Source organism: Talpa occidentalis, unplaced genomic scaffold (genome assembly GCF_014898055.3).
Source record: "Talpa occidentalis isolate TD23 unplaced genomic scaffold, MPIMG_talOcc4v2.1 talOcc4.14, whole genome shotgun sequence".
Lineage (NCBI taxonomy): Eukaryota > Metazoa > Chordata > Mammalia > Eulipotyphla > Talpidae > Talpa > Talpa occidentalis.
Window position 1 is genome coordinate 20,178,645 of NW_023601433.1, and position 16,977 is coordinate 20,195,621.

Sequence of the window (16,977 nt, forward strand, 5' to 3'; positions counted from 1 at the left end):
AGGAAAGTTGGGTGAGATTTAAAGTCAAGTTAGAGTGAGGACCGCAGTCCACCTTTTTATTTATTCATTTATCTATTTGTTTATTCTTTAAAGATTTATTTACTTTTATACAAGAACTGGGGTACAGGCCAGATGCTTGGGAGGGTGAGAGGATTCACCGGAGACAGAGCGGGGAGCAGAACAGGCAGATTGACTGAAATACACTGCTGAGGGGAGCATCGGGGAGACAGGAGAGGTCTGCTGCACACCTGGGTATCTCCCTGGCCGGGGATCCAACCTGCGCTGCAGTGGCCGTGGACAGCCCCATAGCCTGCGTCCCAACCCCTTGCCCCACCAGGGAGGCGCCATAAAATGATTTTTTAAATATTTATTTATGCATACAAGAGCTGAGGTACAGGCCAGAGATGCAGGGGGTGAGCGGATCCACCAGAGAGAGTGGGGAACAGAACAGCAGATTGACTGAAATACACTGCTGAGGGGAGCAGCGGATGAGACAGGACAGGTCTGCTGCACCATGTGGGTTTCTCCCTGACTTGCGGGGATTGAACCCGTGCTGCAGAGGCTGCAGATTACTTCATGGTGCGGCCCTCAACCGCCTGCGCCACCAGGGAGGCCCCATAAAAAGATTTTTAAAGACGTTTTCCGACGTTGGCCTTGGTCCCATCCTTCTCGCTGTTTCCAAGATCTGTGGCTCAAAAACAGTTTCCATCAGAGCCCTGGGGGCAGGAAGGGGTGCCCTGAAAATTCAGTCTGCCCTTTGAGCCCCACTGCCTGGTGACGCTTCGCTGAGGGCACGCTGCAGTTCACCCACCTTGCATGCAGCAGCCAGGCAACCGGGGCAAACCTTCGTTCAGTGGGGAGGAGCAATGGGTCTTCAGAGCTGTTCGGTAACTTCTGCTAACTGGAAAAATGTCAATCCTTCGCTCTCATTGTTTAAACAGCTTCTCTCTGTCTTGGCCAGAAGATGGCTCCAAGTGCTGCTCCCAGCGGCGTTAGAAGAAAATCCTGTGGGAGAGAAATTGATGGGTAAGTGCAGATGAGCCTCCACCCAACCCTGTGATGTGCACAAACCAGGAAGGAATTTCGAATAGTGGGGGGCGTCAGGTGTCCTGTCCCCACACACATCTCTTCTCCAGGGAGAGACGAGCAGACTCCGGGTGGGTCCTTGGACCACAGTGGGCGCCACCCTTGGGGCAGGGCAGGCTCTGGGGGGACAGCAACCAGGGAAGGTCGGGGGCGCCAGCTCCGGGCAGGGGAGACTGACCTGCAGACCCCTGTGAGCTCCCCTCTCCCTGGGGCAGCCCCGGGCAGGGGAGATTCAGCTCCTGCTTTCAGGGGTGTGGGAGTCGGTGTTCTTGACCCAGCTTTTTCTCAAGGGCCTGTCCTGCACTGAATCTAGGGCCACAGCGGCATGTGGGGGGGCTATTCTGCTCCCTTGCACGTGGAGGGGTGCACGGAGGTGCCACCGGCTGGGGTCTCCCCTTCCGCTTTCCCGTGGACATCCCTGGCCAGCTGGAGACTCCCGTGCAGAAGCCGCCCTCTTGGGCAGGTGTTTGCCCCAGGGATGTCCCCACAGTGGGTCTGGGGATCACTGCAGCATGGGCAGGAATGAAAGAGGCCGGGGGGGGGACAGAGACCCCTCGTGGCTCAGGCCCCTTGTTGGGGCAGGTGCGTTCCAGGACAGACATGCGAGATGGCGGAGACCCCGACAGCAAGTCCCCGAAAATTCAGGAGCCTGAGGGCAGGTCAGGTGTGTCCGCTTCCCCCACAGCCCCTGGAGGGGGGACTTGCAGAGAGGACGCCGCAGGCAGTGCCCAAAGCTGGGGTCATCACTGTGGGAGTCATAAGACTGACCCTGCAGGCCCGGGAGGCTTTGGTTCCTTGGAAACTGTTTAACCCTGTCCTTTCTCCTCTCCCTTGCACCCCAACCCTGTTGTTTTCCACAGCAGGGCTTTCACGTGAGGGGGTGTTTGCTCCGCACGCAACAGATGGCAGTGCCAGTGGAGGGTGCGCAGGGTCTGGGGTCTCAGGGTGCCTCTGGGTCTGCCCCAACACTGCCACCTGCTGCTGCAGCGCGTCTTCCCTTTCCTTGTCTCCCTCGGCTTTCCCTCCTCTCGCTCCTGGGGTAATGCCTTTAAGGTCCCTTTTCTCTCTGCTCATTGGGGGGCCTCGCCCTGGATTCCCCAGCACGTGCTGAGGACTCCCCACCTGGGTCAACCCTTCCCTTCGGGTTTGTCCTGAAGCACCTCCTGTCTCCCCTTCTGTATACTCCTCTGGGTCTGCGCCGGGATCCTGGGAGGAAACGTCATCTCATCTACCCTGTGGTTCTCCATGGAGACCTTCCTGGAATAAAGGGCATCAGTGGGAGAAAATACACTTGAGTACACGTGGACACCTCCTCGCTCACCTGGGGAAGACCCAGGAACACTGAGTGACCCACCAACATGGTCTCTGCCCCCTGTGCAATGACATCTTCAACCCCAGAGAAAGGACAGAGGATGGGGGTCAGCCCTGGGGGGCAGTGGGAAGCCCAGCTACAAGGGTGCGAGTGGTGCGGTCCTAAGGGGCCGCCTCTCCCTCTGATAAGGGATGGAGAGATTTGGACAAATCCTTCCAACGTGAGAACCTGGACGCCTCCTCACGGGGATGTTCTCTTATTCGTGGAAATGAGTCTCACAAAAGGTCAACCTCCACCCGCCTGTCGGAGCCCCTCCGTCTGACTCCCAGGAGCGCCCAGTAAATGTAATCCTCCTGTAACAGAAGTGCCGGTAGAGCCGCGAGTGTCCTCCCCAGGGTCCACACAGGCTCACACCCCTGCATCCGATTAATGCACGTGCTGGGGCAGCTCAGCCTCTTGGTAATTACCAGATGGAAATCTACCTATCAACTCCCCCTGTCTTTTTCATCCTCCATGACGAGGGGAGGCCGTTGGCCCCTCACCTTCCTGTGCTGGGCCTGTCTGCTCCAGTCCTGCTGTGTGGCTCAGCCTGCTGCCCAGTGAGTATATTTCCCCCAAATACCTAACTCCCCTTCAAGCTTGATTTATTTAAAAGATTCGTTTTTGTTTATGTATGAATATAAGAGGTGGGTACAGGCCAGAGGTGTGGGGGTGAGAGGACTCATCAGAGACAGAGTGGGAAGCAGAAAAGGCAGATCTGAGTTGCTTCACTCCTTGCACCACCAGGGAGACCTCACATATCCTTCTATTCTGGTGAATTCAGCTCACATGTCCCACAGTTCATAAAAGCTGACTGACTTCAGTTCCAGAATACTTTCACTGACTCTACTGCCTTCCTGCTGGGGACTCTGCCTGGCAGCGTGCTCTCTGCAGGTCAGTTATCATGGCGAGTGTTTTTTATTTTCTCACTCTATGACATCTGCTGTTGTCTCATCCTCATGACAGTGTGATTTACAAGGAAGAGCTAAGCGTTTGGGTCTTCAGTGACGTGTAACCCAACACTACAAAGTGTTGGTTTTTCTTCTTTTGTACCGTGTCTGCATTCAGCAGGCTTTTCACACCGCTACGTAGCACGTTATTCCACGTCTGTGTTATTCTACCTGCCAACCAGGTGATAAGCTCTTCAAGGAGAAGATTTTATTCATCCTTGTATTCATAGACTCAAAGACACTTCCAAATTTGTATGGTAAACTATTGTAGTTCTTTTAGGAGCAAATGGGTTAATCTAGAGGTAAGACTATTTCCCCTGAGAATTCTGTTCACAAAACAGTGTAGAGTAGGAAAATGGTGCCTCCTGTACAAGAGCACAAGAAGGAGTGTTTACACTGTTGCTGTGTGACCCAGGCTGACAGCCCTGAAATGAGGAGAAATGTTCCCTCACAGGAGATGGTGTCATTGAAGGACGTGGCTGTGAACTTCCCCTGGCAGGAATGGGAAGACCTGAATGATGCTCAGAGGACCCTGTACCGGTATGTGATGCTGGAGACCTGCAGTCACCTGGTGTCCCTCTGTGAGGAAGCTCCAGTGTAACACGAGTGCAAGTGCTGTTTTCTACACTGATTAAGTGTGGTCTTTCTTGTGAAATTGGGTGGTGGTGAGGTTGAACATGGCAAACAGACTAGATTGTGGGTGTTTTTAGGTCTTCCTAGGAGAGAGTCTTACAGAGAGAAATTTACAAATAAATATAAAAAGAAATCTCACTCAATCTTCAGAGACCCTCCCATGAAATAAGCCTCTTTCCAAGGACATTTTTATGGTAACAGAGTTTTGTTCCCTTACACAGCTTTCCACCACATGCTAGCAGACCTTTCTGACATGTTCTTATTTTTTGCACCACTATGGTAACTTCCAGTGAGTCCAGCCTCTCCAGGCTTCAGTTTCTTTATCAGATGCTATTGAGTAAAAAAGCAGCCTTATTCTACTTGGTCTTCATGGGCTGTGATGTCACCACAGTGAACTCTGTAGGGATGCAGGCTGTTGATAACTGGTGCAGGGACTCCCCAAGTTGCTAGACAATCAAGATAAAGTGTCAAGCTGTTACAGGGAAACCCAAGAGGCTTCACCTCAGAGTCCTCATCCATGTGCTTAAGAACTCAGGACAAGACTCATCAGCAGACACACAGAGAAATGGGGGTCGGAAAGGGTTATTTACAAGGGGAGGTTAGGCGGATTAATTAGGCAACGCATTCTTCCAAAAATGCAGTCTGAGCTGAGACCATGATGTGAGCCAAAGCCAGAAAGGCAAGAACATGCGCTTGCTCTGTCTTTTAAGGCCAATGTGACCATTCAATTCTGCCCCTCGTTTCCAGAGCTCCCCAGTCAGGAAGACAGGTTCATTGCAGGCTGGCAAGCCTCTGCACCTGAGGTCTGGTCGGGCATGGCGATGGGGGTGGAGTCTGTTCGGGACATCACTAGCTTGCAGTTTGTTGCCCACTGCTCCTCTAACAAAGAAAGCCGGCAGGGGCAGAACCTGTGCTGAGTTCAGAATTAACTGTTGCTATCCACCAACCCATTTCCAGAGCTCTCCTTTCCTATTCTCTCTTTCCTGCTCCTGGAAGAAGGACAGTGAGGACTTGTAACAGTGTGGTTTCCACAGAAAGGGGAGATTCAGGTTCCCTGCAACCCCAAGGAAGGGGTGGAGCTGAGCAGGGAGGAGAAGCTAGAGAAGAAGCAAAGTGAGAAGAAGAATCAAGAGAAAGGAGAAGCCCTAGAGGAGGCACATGATGCAGAGAAACATGTGAAGAAGCTGTGCTTGCTTCTCAACCTTGGACTTGTACCAGAGAGCTGGGGGACATGGATGGAGACACTTGAAAGAGACAGAGATGTGGGTGAAGACACATGGCAGCCTTTATCTTGATTTTGATTTTGCTCCTTTCCTCTCCTACTTGCCTGGCTCCTTCTGCCCCTTTACCAGAAGGTGTCTTAGATTTGTGGCAAGCTCTCAGGCCTCAGTGGCACTGCTTTGGGCCAAACTTGTTTGTCTGGGCATTTATCCAGGAAGGGATGGGTAACTTTGGGTGTTTCATGGAGAGGCTATTTTTAACTACACATTCCCTCTCTTCTCTCTACCACACATTAATTATATTAAAGTTTTGTCTTTTAATTGAAGGTCTCACACACTAAGAGTATGTTTGTCTTTATGCAGCGGATAGAGGAACCTATTTAAAGTAGGCAGGCAGGTTTGGAGGTCCCGGGGTGCCCCTCACCCTGTTTATAACAGAAGGACTCCTGGCTCAGTAGATGACACTCATCGCTAGCAAGATGGTAAAAGGTGGAACTTTCCAAACTCCACCACTGATCCCTGACAGGGGCTGCTCAGAACTAGGGGCAGAATGGAGTCAACTTGTGGACCTTAAAAGGATTGAGAACAGGCAGATGGCTCTCTTTTGGGCTCTCTTCTGATTGCATCTTTTTTTTTTTTCTTTTTTTAAAGATTTATTTATTTATTTATTTATACAAGCACTGGGTACAGTCAGAAGCATGGGAGGGTGAGAGAATTCACCAGAGCCAGAGTGGGGAGCAGAACAGGCAGAAGGACCGAAGTCCACTGCTGAGGGGAGCAGCGGGCGGCAGGAGAGGTCTGCGCGCCATGCGGGACCCTCCTCCGGTGGCCGGGGAGCAGCCGGAGATCGAACCGGCGCTGCAGAGGCTGCGGGCAGCTTCGCAACCCAGCGCTCAACCGCTGCGCTACCAGGGGGGCCCCAAAGCTGACACCTTTTCTCGTGTCCCTGCCCCTGGTATGTTGACCCAAGGGGCTTTTCTTTGCGGGGAGGGGCCGGCTTCTCAGGTTCCCAGGGCCTCTGCGTTGTCACGCTCCGTCTCTTGTGGAAGTCCTGCCATTGCAGAGCTTTTTTTTTTGGTAATATCTTGAAATAATTGCTAATTGTAAACCTAAGCACCAGGGTGACAGGAGCCGGCCTTCTGAAGAAGCCCGCAAACCTGGGGGGCTTTAGGGGTGGGTCTGGACACAGCACCAAAGCCCGGGGTCTGCCTGCAGGTGGTGTCTCGGCCTGGGCCCGCTCTGGCCCGTGGACGCCGTCACATCACGCAGACCCGGGCCCTGGCTCCACCAGGCCGGCCCTGTCTCATTCTCACCCTCCCCTGCTGGGCCTCCCACAGGTCCAGGGGCTGTGGGGCCAGGTGGGAGGGGACAGCGCGGCCCTCCTGGGGACCCACAGTCCCTCAACAACTGCTCGGAGTCCCTAGGCCGGCTTTCCCTGGGGCAGCCGGTGGGTGTTGTGGGGGTTAGAGGTGTCCGTCTCCTCAGACGCCGGGCAGCCGGGGCGTGAAGCGGCGGGCATTCGGGTGGTTGAGACGCGCGGCCAGGGTGGCGAGTCGGCCGGTCAGCCTGTGTCCCACGTCCTGAGGCAGACTAGGCCGCCCTCCCCACGCCCCCAGACGACCTGTGCCCACGAGGGCCTGGCTTCTGGCAGCCTCTGCCTCCAGCTCAGCCAGCGTCACCCGGAGCCAGGAAGGCTGATTCTCTCTCTCACACGTCCATGTCTCCGCAGGATGGCTGACCTCTCGGAGCTCCCGAAGGAGGGGACCAAGGAAGCACAGGACCGGACAGAAAACACCCAGTTTGTGAAGCACTTCTTGAAAGGCAACATCAGGAGGGAGCTGTTTAAGGTTTGTGCCCGTGGTCGTGAGCAGGGTCGGGTCGGGGCCGAGTCCCATGGAGAAGTCTCTCTTGAGCTGCACCGGGGAGAAGTCGGGCCTCCCCGCAACCCCTTCTCGACATCACGCCGTGGGTCTCCCGGCTGGAGAGCAGTGACGTGGGGAAGCGGCCGCCCGCGTCCCGCCTCGTCTCGCCGCGCGCGTCCTGTGCAGAAACGGGCCGGCGGGTAGGAGGGCGGCGCGGCCTGAGCCCGGTGCTGCAGGCCCACAGCTGTCGCCGTCTCCCCTCCCCCGCCCCCGACAGCTGGCCACCGCCGCGCTTTACTTCACCTACTCGGCCCTGGAGGAGGAAATGAGCCGCAACAAAGACCACCCCGCCTTCGCCCCCTTGTACTTCCCCCTGGAGCTGCACCGCAAGGAGGCGCTGGTCAAGGACATGGAGTATTTCTTTGGCGAGGGCTGGGAGACGCGCGTGCAGTGCTCCGAGGCTGCCCGCAAGTACGTGGAGCGGATCCACTACGTGGGGCAGAACACGCCGGAGCTGCTGGTGGCCCACGCCTACACCCGCTACATGGGGGACCTGTCCGGGGGCCAGGTGCTGAAGAAGGTGGCCCAGCGGGCCCTGAAACTCCCCAGCACGGGGGAGGGGACCCAGTTCTACCTGTTTGAGAACATAGACAATGCCCAGCAGTTCAAGCAGCTCTACCGGGCCAGGATGAACGCGCTGGACCTGAGCGCGAAGACCAGAGAGAAGATCGTGGAGGAGGCCAACAAGGCCTTTGAGCACAACATGCAGGTACAGGCGGGGCTGCGGCCGGGAGCGGTTATGAGAGCGCGGGCGCCTCAGATGGGCGCCAGGAGGGCTCTGCCCTGCCCGACAGCTCGTCTGAGGGCTTGGGGAAGGGCAGCGCCTCCGGCATGGGACGGGGGCGGGGAGAGTGGACCCCGTGCTCGCCGCGGGCTTCTGGTCCTCGGGATCGGGTCGCTAGCAAGGGTTGCCCCGTGACGTCCTGCTCGCTCGGTTCAGGGATGAGGACGGGAGTGAGTCCTTTACAAGCCGCCTCTGGAAGGACCGAGCCTGGAGGACCCGCCTGCCCCCGGCACCCGTGGCCGCAGGGAGTGAAGCCCTGGCTCCCCGCGGGCTTGGCTCGTGGCAGCAGAGCCGAGGGCCCTCAGTGGGCCGGCCCCACCTCCCTCGCAGCACTTCCCCTCCGGCTGGAAGTGCCTTGGGGGACTTGGGGGCAGCCTTTTGCCATCTCCTGTCAGTGCCCTGCTGGTGTGTTGTGGGCTCTGTCTGGTCTGCACGGAAGGCTCAGCGCCGGCATTGCCACGGCTCCCGGGCCCGGGCTGCCACCGTGCGGCTCATGCTCCCGGGCCAGTGGCTTCGGCCCCTCTGCGTGGGGGCAGTGTTTCTCTGACAGGCCGCCCAGTGATGGCTGCTGGTGCTCTCTGCAGATCTTCAATGAACTGGACCAGGCTGGCTCCTTGCTGGCCAAGGAGGCTGTGGAGGATGGACTCCCTGTGCATGATGGGAAAGGAGATGTGTGCAAATGCCCCTACTACACCGCTAAACAAGACAAAGGGAGGTCTTGCCTGTCCCACGCTCCCGCCTGGGGCCGGCTCGTCAGCCTCTCCCGCTGAGGCTGCGTCCCGTTGGTGCTGCCATGCAGGTGCCCTGGAGGGCAGCGGATGCCCCTTTGGAATGGCCCTGGCTATGCTGAGCAAGTCCAGTCTCCAGTTTGTTCTGGCCACCAGTGTGGCCCTGGCCGCCGGCTTTCTGGCCTGGTACTACATGTGACGGACTCGCCGCCCCACACGGGCCCGCCCCACCTCCGCTGGACCGAGGGCCACCGCGTGGGACTTTCAGACGCGGGGTCTGACACAAGCAGCAACCAATAAAGCCAGACGCTAACGTCTCTGCCTGTCACTGTCCTCTCTGCGGGCAGACGCTGAGCTGGGCGCAAGCCCGGCCTCTCTGCAGCACCCCCGCCTCCAGCCGTGGCACTGGGGACAGCCTGCTGGCCTGAACCCCTGGCACCGGCTCTGCTCCTGGAGCACCCACGCCTCCACCCCCAGGCCCACTTGCTGCAATCGTGTGGTGTCGTGTCCGTCCCCTCCCCGGGCACGGAGCAGCCTGCGAGCTCAGGTTGTTGTGGCTCTGCGGGAGGGCGGGGCAGTGCACCTTGCTTCAGAGGCCCTGGGAACGCCGGCCCGGCAGCCAGAAGCCCCCAAGGATCTGTTCTGACCCGTGTAAACGCTACGGCGTTCAATAAAGAGGACTCTGGCGGCCGCCCACCTCCTTCCTGGCGTGGTGTCCCCTTCACGCTGCCCTGGCAGCCTCACCCGTCCTCCTCGTGCCCCACGGGCCACGGTCTCCTTGCCGCAGCCCTGCCCTCCCAGCTCATCTGCCCTGTGGCTTCCTGACTCTCGGAAGGGCTTTGGCGCTTTCCCGCTTTGCACCCAGTAAGGATAAAAAGCACATACTCGCATAACACTGCAAAGTCTAAGAGAGAAATGTGAACCCAAGTTGTTTTTATTAATAGGGCTCTGTTAGCTGTCCCGGATCCTGGCATCTGCCCGGTGGATCAGCTGCCGGGGTGGGGGCCGAGCCAGCCCAGAACCTGCGAGCCTAGGCTGCTGTTCCCCTTCCCTGTCACCTTCAGACCGGAAGCCTTGGGAGCGAGGGTGGCTCTGCCTCTCTCAGGGGAGCAAGGGTGCCCACCTGCAGGCTGGCTGATCCTGGGCTCCCGCTGGGCGCTTCAGCTTGAAGATCCCGCGTGCGGCCGCTCTGGCATGGGGGGTGTCGCTCGAGGACACTCCCCAGCACTGTGGAGCCGACTGCCTGTGCCCAGGTCACGGCTAGGGTTGTCCACACTGGGCTGACTTGCTCTCACTGGGTTCTCAAAGGTCAGCATGGCCCTGAGCAGTCTGGACTGCGTGAGCACCGAGACCCTAAAGATGCACCCCACTGCTCTTGGACTACCTGCAGACCCCCCCCCCCAAAGAAGGAAGCCAGGCAAGTGAGTGGAGGCCCAGGCAGGGGGGTGAAAGGGCCAATTTAATGAGAAACTACAAACGGAGACCAGCCACGATTCATAATGAAGGGAGGCCATGCAGTGGCGGTGCGAGACCAGGAGGGGGCAGCAGCAGGATTCAGCGGGCCATGTGGGCAGGTTCACAAGACAGACCCTCAGGAGACAGTGGGCTCAGGCCCGGGCAGGGCTGGTGTCCACCAGGGGGCTGCCATGGCTCGGGGCTACGTCTTCCGGTCCCCTGGCCACAACTGCTCCTGCTGCTGAGCGGGAGGGGACCAAGGCGAGCCCACGGCACCGGGAGCCGGCCTTCCCTGCGGCCTGCCCCAGCTGGGATGTGCCAGCCACCGGGCAGCAGGAACCTAGCGTGGCAGAGGGCGAGGCTCCTGGGCATTAGTTCCAGCCCCAGCGAGGACGGGTGCACAGAGGTGTGGGCCGGAACAGGCGCTGGCGGGGGGGAGAGGCAAGTTCCTTTGTGGCAAGCGCGGCCCGATCCCTTACCCAGTGACCTGTGGGTATGCTGCCCTCTCTACCTTATCTCAGGTGGCTCCTGGGCATAAGGTGTGGAGTTCCTGAGAGTTCCGAGGACCAAAGCCGTGCCTTCTGACCCACCACTAGTGCCCTGCAAACACACCTAGGCTGCGTGGCCCTGTCCTGCTTGGGTCCATTCCCTGCCCTCGGTCCAGCAGATCAGAAATGACTGGCTACAGGCCCCAGGCCGAGGGAACCCACTACTGCTCCATCTGCTTTTGGTCCAGGGAGTCAGGACCGAACCTGCCCCTGGTATGGAAACGAAGGCCACCGTGCAAGGCGCCCCTTCCCAGCTTGTCCTCCTGGCCACGCCACCCGCAGCAGCCACACGCGCTCGGCGCCGTCCCGCCACCTGCGCGCCCCTGGCCTTCCATCCAACAGAATCTTTTGCCGAAAGAGTCAGATGCTCAGGGTAGGGTGAGTTGAAGAGGACAAGACGTCCAGGGGGCTGGTGGGACAGCTTCTGCCCCCAAGTGGGAGTGGGGAGGCGCCACTGAGTGCGGGGAGCAAAGCACGGGGGGCGGGTGGACAGCGGGAGTCTGTCCCAGCTCTGTCAGCACAGGCGCTTGTACGTGTAGATGTAGGTTTTGCAGCTGGGGCACGTGTGCGTCACATCCTTGAAGTCGTTGATGAGGCAGGGGATCAAGCAGCAGCCCAGGTCACACCTGAAGCAGACGGAGAGGTGGGCAGGCCTGAAGGGGCCGGGCACCCAGGCCCACTCCAGCTTGGTGTGGGAGGCCTAGTCCCCCACTCCCTGCCCCAGGGGCGCCCGCCACCTACCCCATGAAGCAGCAGAAGAAGCCCAGCACGAAGTTCATCAGGCCGATCTCATAGGAGATTTTGGCGGTGATGGCCTGCTGGCAGTGGGGGCACACGGTCTGCACGGGGGCACCCTCGAAGATCTCTCCCTGCAGCACTGTCACTGTGGTGGCAGCCCCTGAAGGGACCAGGACTGTGGCCGTGTGGCCCCCAGGGCCTGGGTAGGGCCCCGGCGGGTAGGGCCCCGGCAGGTAGTAGCCCATGGGCGGGTGGGGGCCTGGGGGAGGGTAGAAACCTGGAGCACAAAAGACAGAGCAGACAGGTCACGCTGGCTGGCCAACGCCCCCCACGAAAGATGCGCACGAAGCCCCATGGCCCCCACCCCCAGGCTGCAGGTGAGGTGTGGGAGCCGGGCCTTGGGCCTAGATGACCGTCCACATCCCGCCTGCCCTCCTGGAGGGTGTGGCAAGAGCCGGGCGTGGCGAGAGCCGGGCGCCATCCCTCCCTCTGTCGCGGACATGCCAGGGCTGGGCTGTGTCGGTCGCTGATGCACAGGGCGCCACCTGTGCTGTGCGTGAGCCCTTCTCTGGGCAGAGCCGTCCCTCGGGGAGCTGCTGGGTGAGCAGTAGCCCAGGCTCCCCAGGGACGGGCCCCTGGCAGGGAGACATCTGCCCAGGCCTCCCGCCCCGTCCCCATCAGCCCGTACCCCGGGGCCCTGCCCCACTCACCTGGAGGCACGTAGGTGCCATCTGCATTCACATGTGGGGGGATGAAGCCAGGCTGGGGCACTGGGTGACCCGGCGGCTCATAGGGCCGGGGGCCGATGTCTGCAGGGGGCAGAGACATGCCCGGTGGGGGCTGCATCACGGCTGGGGAGGAGCGGCCTGGACAGAGAGGCAGGAAGAGGCGGCTCAGGGCCCAGCTGCAGCAGGAGGGCTGGAGGGAGGGCGCTTCACACCGAGGCCTACCTGGGGTGGATGGGGCTCCGCTTTTTTCCTCTAGAAGGGGGGCTGTGGGGCCCCCAGGATAGGGAGGGGGAGGCTCATTCCACGACATGGTCACTGTCTCCGTGGACCTGAAGGAAAGCCCAGAAGTCAGCTCAGCCCCCAGCTCCCCCTTACCGAGGGGCTGCACAAGGCGGGTGACAGCCTCAGCACTGCAGGCGCCGTGCACACAGGGCCCCCTGCCTCGGTCCCCTCCGTGCGGCCCCCAAGCTGGTGGCCAGCGTCCTGGCAGAGTGGTCCGGGGATGCCCCACCCCGGCTGCGGGCAGCTCATGCAAAGCTACCCCCGCAGCTGCGCCCCCACTTCCTGTCAGAGTGCAGCCCTAGGAGGGAGGAAGGACACCCCGCAGGCCAGTCTGGGTGCGGGTCCTGTCTTCCCCTCCCGGTGGGAGCTGGGGCAGCGTGACCCACTTGTGCGGGGACCGGGGGAAACTTTACCTCAAACCCCAGGTGCTCCCGAGGCGGCAGGGGAGGGTCCTGGCACTGCCGGGGGACACCAGCGCCCCAGGAGCTGGGGGGTGGACGGGCCGCGCCCTCAGCTGGGCGGGCGGAACCTGGGCGCCCGCCCCCCCCCACACCCTCTCCCGTCCAGGCGCCCACTCAGAACCACCCCACGCCCGCTCCGCGAGTCCCGGCGCGCCCCGACTGTCTGCTCCCCCCAGGCCCCCGCCGGCCCCCCTCTCCGTGGCGCTTGGGAAGGGGGTGCCGTGAGCGGGGCTGAAAAGCCGTTACACTCTGAAGCGGGGCTCAGTTTGCTTTTTAAAAACAAAGTAAAATGATGTAAACTCAAAAAAGACAGCGCCCGCCCCTGTGGGTCCCGGCCGCGAGGAACCCCGTGAGAACTCAGGCAACGAGGAGAGGAACTTTTCAAGTATTCATTCACGTGACACCGCCCTCCCGCCGCGCAAGCGCCCCTGCTCACACCGCGCGCCCCAACACCTGCCACGGCGCCGCCCCGCCCTGAGCCCGACAGGCCTGCGCGGGGAGGCCGGCGGGGCGGCTGGAGACCGGCAGCGCCGACACCCCGTGTGCAGCCCGCGCCGCCCTGCTGGGAGCCCCTCCGCCATCCTCGGGAGGTCCCGCATCATCGAGGAGCAGGTCCAGCGCAGTGGCCAATCCAAGAGTTTTCAAAATTTTTAACCCTTTGCACTCCGAACCATTTTACGATATTTTGATTTAATTTCTTGTGCCATTTCAAGATAAAACTTCAGGGAAACATGCATGTCTCAGAACGTTGCGTTGAAATAACCTCAATTCCCCGTAATCACTAATAAATTGCAATGTCCCCTGAGAGGGCACAGCGGAGTGCAAAGGGCTAATTTTCTTTTGACGCTTAATTTTTTTTTAAAGATTTATTTATTTATACATGCACTGGGGACAGTCAGAAGCGCGGGAGGGTGAGAGAATTCACCAGAGCCAGAGCGGGGAGCAGAGCAGGCAGAAGGACTGACTGCTGAGGGGAGCAGCGGGTGGCAGGAGAGGTCTGCGCGCCATGCGGGACCCTCCTCCGGTGGCTGGGGAGCAGCCGGGGATCGAACCGGCGCAGCAGAGACTGAGGGCAGCTTCGCAACCCAGCGCTCAACAGCTGCGCCCCCGGGGTGGCCCTTGAAGCTTAATTTTATCACCAGCAACCAGCGCAGGGCCGGGTTGCTGCCAGCCGTGGGCGAGGCAGCGGCTCCGTCTCTGCCAGCAGGTGGGTGACTCTGTTCCTTCGCAAGAAACGTTCAAGGCCCGAAGCCTGAGTAACGCGGTGACTGACAGGAGAAGCCCGCTCGGGGCTCCCCTGCGCGAGGCCCGGGGCGCGGGGGGGGGGGGAGGCGGAGGTGGGGGGGACGCGAGACCCCCATGACAGCGAGGAGCCGAGGCTGGCGCCACCTCACGGCTGGGCTGCAGCAGGCGCCCGCGCAGGCTGTCCCCGCACAGCAGGGGGGCACCCCCGGGAGGGTCCGGGGGCTGCCAGTCCATGCTTTCCTCCAGCACAGGCCCCCGTGGGGGGGGCCCAAGGTCAGGCCTCTTTCTAGAAGCCCGAAGACGTTTGGTTTTTGTTCTCCATGGTGGCGGCGCGGGGAGCCGCAGGGGGGCGCTGCCTGGGCGGTGACTGCGTTTACCGCCGCCCGCGCGCGCAGACTGACGTGTGAGCAGCCGCCCAGTCAGTTAAGCAGAGGCGGTAAAGCTCCAGCTCAGGCACTCGCAGGCACATGTCGCTGCCACGACGGGACGGAGGCTCATGGGGACCCCGAGTGATCAGGCCTGCGGTGCTCACCCAGCTCCCAGCGGGAGAACACAACAGCCGCCACAGCCTCTGGCAGGGTCTGGCCCCGCAGCAGCGGGGTCCTGTGTGTGCTCCCCACCCCCACCCCCAGCCCCAGCAGAGCTCGTTCACGCGCAGCCAAGGTGAAGCCGCTTGCTCTGGGCCTCCTCAGGTGACTTTCTGGAAGGAAGACAGGCCGGCAGCCCTCCTCGGGGCCCCCTCCGTTCCACCCGACCCCCTCACCCTCCCCACCCCCTAACCCCCTCCCCCCCACCCTCCCAACCATGCAGACTTCTCTTAATAGCTGTCCCTTTCGAGGCAGCCTGTCCCCCATCAGCAGCACCCCCTTTCCCGGCTCCTCCCTGCCCGGGAGCTGGCCTGGTACCCAAAAAAGGAGAATCTAGAGGGAGACATGAGCAGACAGACATGGAAAATTATATTTGAAAAGTGGATGCATGGCAAGAAAATGAAATTACCTGTCTTTAACCTTTCTCTTCCACCCCATAGAAATAATTTAAATTCCATTTAAAAACAAAATAAGGTGTGTGGCTGAGGCGTTTGGCTAACTCACTCAATGGGTGTGTAATAAATGCAATTCACATTTATCTATGCACATCCTCCTTTCCCCTTTTCATTGTCTGAAAATCAGAAATGTTTGCCTTGGTTCCTCAACAGACATCCTAATCACCTGCTTGTGATTATTCTCTTGTAGAGTCAGGTAGGACAATGTCAAGAAGCAAGATATATTGGACGATTCAGGAAACCTGATCTGACCCCTGCTGTTATTCAGGATCTGTGGATGTTTACTAATTCACAGTCATTCTGCGCTTCAGGGCCTTAAGCTGCATGGAGAGTCTTCATCAGGGGTTGCAAACTCAAGTGCTTCCAGCCACAGTCTGGTTATGGAGGTGCATCAGCATTGCAGATGTGGCCAACAGGGACAGAAGTGGCAAAACAGGGAGCAACAGACACACCCAGGGCCTGAGATCATCTGGTCTTTGAGGAATATCAATAACCCCAATCTTGATGCAAAAATTCTGTTTTTCAAAATGAAGAATAATTTAAAAATTTAAAAAATAATGTGGCCGTGGCAAAATTTCCCTACTGTTGGACCCAGTCCTCTGAAGATCTGTGTCCCATCTTTGGGAACACTAAGAAATGCTTCCTTACTTTAAAACCCCTCAAGCCCTTAAAGGGAACTTTGATCATTAAGCAGCTGTGATCATTAAGCAGTCACCAGGAGGCAATGTCAGAAATACCAGTGTCATAGCTCTTAGTGAGCTATTGATATGAACAATAGCCAAGACCTCTTTGAAACACTGGGCTGAGGGCAACGGTGCCCCTTGATGTCAGAGGCAGGGCCAGAAGCAGATGCAGTAGCTGGGTCTCTGCAAAGGTCTACAGAGTCTGGATGCCTACAGAGGTCTCCAGATCTGTAGAGGTCTTGGAGTTTGCAGAGGTCTCTGAATCCCATTCAGAGGTCTATTGAATCCTCCTTGTCTCTTTGGAGTCCAGATGCTGTGTGAATCCCACGCTTGCTCCTCCTTTGCTTATATCCTCTTCAGGGTCCCCTAGCCTGTAAACCTGATTGGACCAGTCTTGGATCCTAACTGCCTGATTGGCTCTGTTAAGGAGGGCAAGGAAGACTTTTCTCAGATTATTGCAATGCAGTTAAGCTTGACCTGAACTCCCAATAAGGACAGGATTTATATCAATGGGAGTGGGAGTGGGGGTGATGAGGGGCAGATGGAAAATTTGCGTGAGGAACTTGGTTAGGTGTCAAGAGTCAGAGAAGAGGAGTCAGACAGACTTTCATTGGGTAGTGAGAGTCTCCCCAAGAAACTGGCTTAACAAAACTGGTGAAACTGTGCTCATCAGGCCTAAGGCAAGGGTAGCCCAGAAGGGCCCTGCAGAATTGACCTAATGTGGTTAAGGACAGAACTGGGTCAACTAGGAGGGCAGCCTCACCTGTGAGCCCAGACTGTGGCCAACAGAGTCACCAGTGGGATCCCCAAATCTTTGGGGGTTTTAAGTTTTCTTTCTACAGTTAGAATTGTTCTCATGAAAGGTTATGAAGCTGGAGGGGTAGTGCATGTGAGGCTCAGGAAAAGAATTAATACTAATGAAAATCAGAATTTTATCACATTCAGAAATCACTAGGGATAACCCAGATATGCCTGTAATTTTGGCTTTTTAGGACAATTGAGTGGCACTCTCGCTTGTTTATCTAAAAGGCTTGCAACAAATAATTTAGGACCTATTTTGAAGCCTGCTAAGTGTGGGCTACTTAAGCTGTCAAGTATCTTCCAATTATGGTAAACAACTC

At 58.5% G+C, this 16,977-nt stretch overlaps 2 protein-coding genes across 4 annotated transcripts; one reads left to right on the forward strand and one right to left on the reverse strand.

Annotated features, from left to right (window-relative positions):
* The first annotated feature begins 1,946 nt into the window (after nucleotides 1-1,946).
* On the forward strand, nucleotides 1,947-9,055 carry LOC119245209 (heme oxygenase 2). The gene is made up of 6 exons (XM_054694829.1): nucleotides 1,947-2,997; nucleotides 3,842-3,927; nucleotides 6,970-7,087; nucleotides 7,380-7,871; nucleotides 8,531-8,666; nucleotides 8,746-9,055. The coding sequence occupies exons 1-6, from the start codon at nucleotides 2,869-2,871 to the stop codon at nucleotides 8,871-8,873; spliced, it is 1,089 nt and encodes a 362-aa protein (XP_054550804.1). The 5' UTR covers nucleotides 1,947-2,868; the 3' UTR covers nucleotides 8,874-9,055.
* Nucleotides 9,056-11,179: 2,124 nt separating this feature from the next.
* On the reverse strand, nucleotides 11,180-12,453 carry LOC119245210 (cell death-inducing p53-target protein 1-like). Of its 3 annotated transcripts, none has more exons than XM_037511459.1 (4): nucleotides 12,366-12,453; nucleotides 12,246-12,281; nucleotides 11,419-11,575; nucleotides 11,180-11,303 (listed from the first exon to the last, which is right to left on the reverse strand). In XM_037511459.1, the coding sequence occupies exons 1-4, from the start codon at nucleotides 12,451-12,453 to the stop codon at nucleotides 11,192-11,194; spliced, it is 393 nt and encodes a 130-aa protein (XP_037367356.1). In that variant the 3' UTR covers nucleotides 11,180-11,191. The 3 variants fall into 3 exon arrangements, with proteins under 3 accessions (XP_037367356.1, XP_037367355.1, XP_037367354.1); XM_037511458.1 differs by having other exon boundaries at nucleotides 12,126-12,281; XM_037511457.1 differs by having other exon boundaries at nucleotides 11,419-11,692; nucleotides 12,126-12,281.
* Nucleotides 12,454-16,977: the final 4,524 nt, after the last annotated feature.